Genomic DNA, 4,530 nt, shown 5'->3' on the forward strand with positions numbered 1-4,530 from the left:
ATGTGGACGATCAAGCTCTTTGCCGCCAAGCTCAAGAAGCAGAACTAGAACACCTTCGACTTATTTGATAAAATATTAATTCCTTATTTTATTGATCGCACGTTCATACAGCTTCCTAGTTATCTTCAAATCTCGCCTAATTTCCAAGCATCGCTAGTCGGTTTTTACTTCCTAGCTGCCACAAAACAATTGGCAAAACACAAAAAAAGAACCACATTCCAGCCCTGCTACAACACGGCTAACGGGTATGGATGATATGATCTGCCGCCAGCTTGTGGAAAGTGGAATGCGTTAGCGAAGCAACCGGCGAGCATGGTGCTGCGGTACGCAGACGAGCGAGACGTCGTCGATGACGGGCCCGCAGAGCGTGCCGCTGCCGTCGGACGTCATGTGATAGCCCATACTGTAGAACACCACCATGGTGGTGTTCGCTTGGGCCGTGAAGTCGAGCGCTTCGCGGTTGCACCCGCCCGTGCCGTTGGAGTTGTAATCTACGGTCTTGCTCGCGCCCGCTGTGGCCACCTGCAGGCGCATGGGCGACGCCGCGCACCCGTTGGCGGCGTCTCCGACGGAGAACTCCAGCCTGCAGGAGCTCCCGGGCACGGTGTGTACCTCCTGGAGCAGCGCGACCTCCAGGCCGGCCACCAGCTCCACGGCGCGGGAGCCGTGCGGCACCGCGAAGTGCGCCGAGTCGATGTACTTGACGACTTTGGAGGACGCCATGATCCTCCACCCCGGCAGCGGGGACACGTGGTCCTGGAGCAGCGGCGGCATAAGAACGCCCCACGGCGAGCCGGGGGTGATGTATGGCCCCTCCTCGAAGTCCCCGTTCACCAGCATGTTATCTGCTCAGTTCAATCAGGAACATATAAGTAGGTGTCACTCGGCAAATTTCGTAGTACTAATTTCAGTCACAAGATGTTGGATGACTTTTGCTTACCATGGGTGGCTTGAGGAGGGTTGAGCATTCTGATGGCAAAATTGTCGACGATGGGGCCACAGGCGGGGTCGTCCACCCCGTCGTCCCCATGGTGGAGGACGAACTGCACGAGGCCTCGCGTGGCCTGGAACGCCCAGGAGTAGGAGTCCCAGCCGCTGCTGGTGTACACCGTCTGGATCGGGAGCTCGCCGGGCTGGTCGCCGGGGACGATGGACACGTTCAGCTTCTCGTCCTGGGCGCAGGTGCGCGCGGCGCTGAAGGTGACGGAGTAGTACTTGCCCCGCGTCACGCTGAGCTGCAGCTGGATGGTGGCCTCGGTACCCAGCCGCACCGCGTGCTTCCCCTCCGGCACCGTCAACACCATGTCGCCCTGCTTGGCCCCGGACTCGACGTACTCCACGTGCCCGGTGGCCCTCCAGTACGGGATCGTCTGCGGTTCCATCACCCTCATGCCGTTCAACTGGTGCCTGTTCGGCAAGTACTCGAAGTTCCCATTCAGCAGCGGGCCTGCAGTTGTTTTCATAACAGGAAGTTTCAGACCATCAGGAGATGGATTATTATTCAGTAAAATCTGTAGCCCAAAGCTGTAATGAGCATGGTTTTACTGAACGAGAAGGATCAGAGCATCTACACTACTTCACTCCCACGTGATGAGATTCTACAGGTAGTAAACTAACCCAACGCGAATTCAGACTTCTGCTTAACTATCTTACATGGTGAGATTTCCTACCAACGTTAGAACGCAGAGCCCCGATCTGAAATTCTGTGGCAACTTATCATGGATCTATACTAACATGTCAACGCCTGCATTTGGGGAATCGTGATACTGCACCTCACATAAATGCAGCAAGACAATAAAAATTCTTATAAATAAAGTCAAAACACTGCCAAACTGATACAAATTGACGAGATGATCAAAGATAAACAAATAAGAACAAGAAGATCCGGACATAAGAGCTTAGTTATATGAAACGAAGAGGTGGGAGGAGGCGTTTTGGCTCATAGGAGCATTTGCACCCATTATGTAAAATAATTTTAAAAAATATTAAAAAATCATGACATAAATTACTGGTGTACATCGTGACATTTTATGTTCGTACACAATTTTTTGTAAAAAAATTAACATTTCATGTGGCATTTATAAAAAAGTCAAAAAAATATCATGTATGTAGTCGTGTTGTAGCATCAAAATTTATCTTTTTTTCAGGGGACACGGAAAAATAAAAAAATTCCGAAAACTTGAGTACGAATATAAAATGTCTAGATGTACATGCAAAATTTTATTTCAGAATTTTTTTACACTTCAAAATGTATTTTCACAGAGCAGGTTCATATGCTCATATGAGCCAAAGTGAATTTCCTTGAAGAGGTGATCCTTTTACCTGTGCGACATTGATAAAAGCACCGAATGAGTGAATGCCAGAAAATATAAGTTCAATTGGGAGCTCGTTTGCAAGCCAAAGTGCATGGGAGGGCTTAACATTCTCAACCTTCACAAATGCTCTGTGGATCTTGGGTTGAGATGGCTTTGGTTGAAACATGTGGACGAGACAAAGCCATCGATCGGCCTTGGAAGCCCATGCAACAATAATGATCTTGTTTCTATCGGTTATAGGAGAAAGGCCTTTTTTGGGAGTCATCTTGGGTGGACAGATAGGACCGACAATTTACCAATCTAGGCGGCCTTAATGATGTCAATCCGGAAGAGTGGCATGTGGCTCAAATCATCCAAGATTGGTGGACCTACTTTGTTCAGAAAAGTGGTCAAGCAACTTACCTGATTGTGTCTTGGGAAGTGTGTAACAGAGGAACACCCGTGTTTTTCGAAACCATTCTTCGACTATTGTGATGGTGGTTGCAAAAATCAAAGATGAAGCGGGGATTTGATCCTCAGCGGGGCCAAAGATTTGAGTATTATGATGACGCGTGAGTAATTTTAGTTCTAGATCTCAGCTTCTTGCCTTCATATGTGGGCTTGTATTGCTCTTAAACTTCAAATCTTTGGACATGACGTTTTTGCACCCAGAGCATATGTTCTTGATGTTGTCAATAAGTTTTAGATGTATTTCAAAATGTCATAAAATTCCGACAAAAAATGTCACTTGTACATCTTACTGTTCTACATGCTCGCAAAGTCATTTAAAAACCCGACAATTTTTGGGTCGTGTGTAAAAAGGACAAAATTCAGTGCTAAAGAAAAACTCTTCACAATATGTTTCCTTATCATTTTTACACAAGACATAAAAAATGTCATTTCTGCGAAACTTGGCGTGCGCACATAGAATATTAATGTGGCAACTTTTTGATTGGATTTTTTTTTGATATTTTAAAATATGTTTTCCGGTGCTAGGAGCATATGCACCCATAATCAAAAGTGGATTTTCGCAAATGTTTTGTCTTGTCTCAAAAATGAGAAATGCAGGAAAATGTCGCACTGCATATCACAACAGCAGCACTACCTAGCTTCACTAACAGCTCTTCCAAAACATCTTATAACTTTGGACAGAGGTAGTACTATCTAAGAAGAACAATGGGGATGCAGCAACTGAGTTCGGTCACAAAATTTGAACTAGGGATGGCAGACCGACGCACCAACTACTTAATCCTTTTTTTTTTAGAAACACCAACTACTTAATCATCATGCAAGGAGTAACAGCAGCATTCGAAGATCTCACCGTCTCCGCCAGACGCAGCAGCTCGAGCAGCCACGCAGACGAGCAAGAACAGCGCGCCGTTGAGCACCATCTCCGGTTATGCTTATGCCCCACCCGTCTCGAGCTCAGCCCGGGACTGGATCGAACGGTACTCTCTAGCTTATACCTGGCGGAGACTAAGTTTTCTTTTGGACACTGGCATGGAGTCACTGACCTGGGAAGGTGCCATCCGGCCGGCACCACTTTTATAGGCCGGTGAGTGAAGCGCGAGCCTATTTGGGCGACGCGGAACGCGCCGCATCGTCGCCCGGGCACCGTCCACCTGAATCCCTGATTCGATCGGTTCATGTGATGGTTGATGCCGCGATCGTGGTGGTGTAAGCGCATGCAGCGGCTCCGGCGTGCGATCACGTGGACTTGTGCCGAATATTGCGGATGGAATTGTGAAGGTGCGAAGGTTCCTCTGTTCGCACGGTCGGGCGGCGCTCTCGTCGGCCGGGAGCAGCGACTGGGGACGGCGCCTCTGCGGACCTGCACGCGCGAGAAGCAAGGATGTCAGAGTCGAGCATCTGCAGCCAGAGCCAAGCATCTCGCTTGAGATGGGAGGCAATGGCACGCAAGGGCGGTTCTGCCCTTGTCTGACTCTCTGCTTGGTGTCTACATGTTTATGTTTTTTAAGCAGTCGTATGTATTTAAATTAGATGGCACACTTTTTTTCAGAGCCAAACAAATTCATTTCATAATCAAAGAGTTAGAGTTACAATCATGATCCATAGCCTTGTGGACATTTACAGGAAAACTATTGTTGCAGATTGAATCTACACCAGTTTTCCTAACATAAACAGCCATCTCATGAGCAACATAGTTTTGTGAACGTTTGGCAAAGATGCGTTTCAAGCTTTGTTGTGTCGAAGCAGTGGAAACAAAATCATGCAG

General features: G+C 47.8%; 1 protein-coding gene across 1 annotated transcript; it reads right to left on the bottom strand.

The window, feature by feature from the left end:
• Positions 1-291: 291 nt before the first annotated feature.
• LOC124669339 lies at positions 292-3,685 on the bottom strand. Its single transcript, XM_047205972.1, has 3 exons — positions 3,616-3,685; positions 941-1,447; positions 292-845 (listed from the first exon to the last, which is right to left on the bottom strand). The coding sequence occupies exons 1-3, from the start codon at positions 3,683-3,685 to the stop codon at positions 292-294; spliced, it is 1,131 nt and encodes a 376-aa protein (XP_047061928.1).
• Between the last annotated feature and the right edge of the window lie 845 nt (positions 3,686-4,530).

The sequence above is a fragment of the Lolium rigidum genome, chromosome 7 (genome assembly GCF_022539505.1).
Source record: "Lolium rigidum isolate FL_2022 chromosome 7, APGP_CSIRO_Lrig_0.1, whole genome shotgun sequence".
NCBI classification, from domain to species: Eukaryota; Viridiplantae; Streptophyta; class Magnoliopsida; order Poales; family Poaceae; genus Lolium; species Lolium rigidum.

Bases quoted from the DNA above. Each gene is read 5' to 3' on its own strand.
- LOC124669339 (XM_047205972.1), bottom strand. From the start codon at position 3,685: ATGGTGCTCAACGGCGCGCTGTTCTTGCTCGTCTGCGTGGCTGCTCGA. The intron at 1,448-3,615 runs GTGAGATCTTCG...AAACAACTGCAG, and splicing joins TGCTGCGTCTGGCGGAGACG to GCCCGCTGCTGAATGGGAAC. The intron at 846-940 runs GTAAGCAAAAGT...TGAACTGAGCAG, and splicing joins CCCTCCTCAAGCCACCCATG to ATAACATGCTGGTGAACGGG.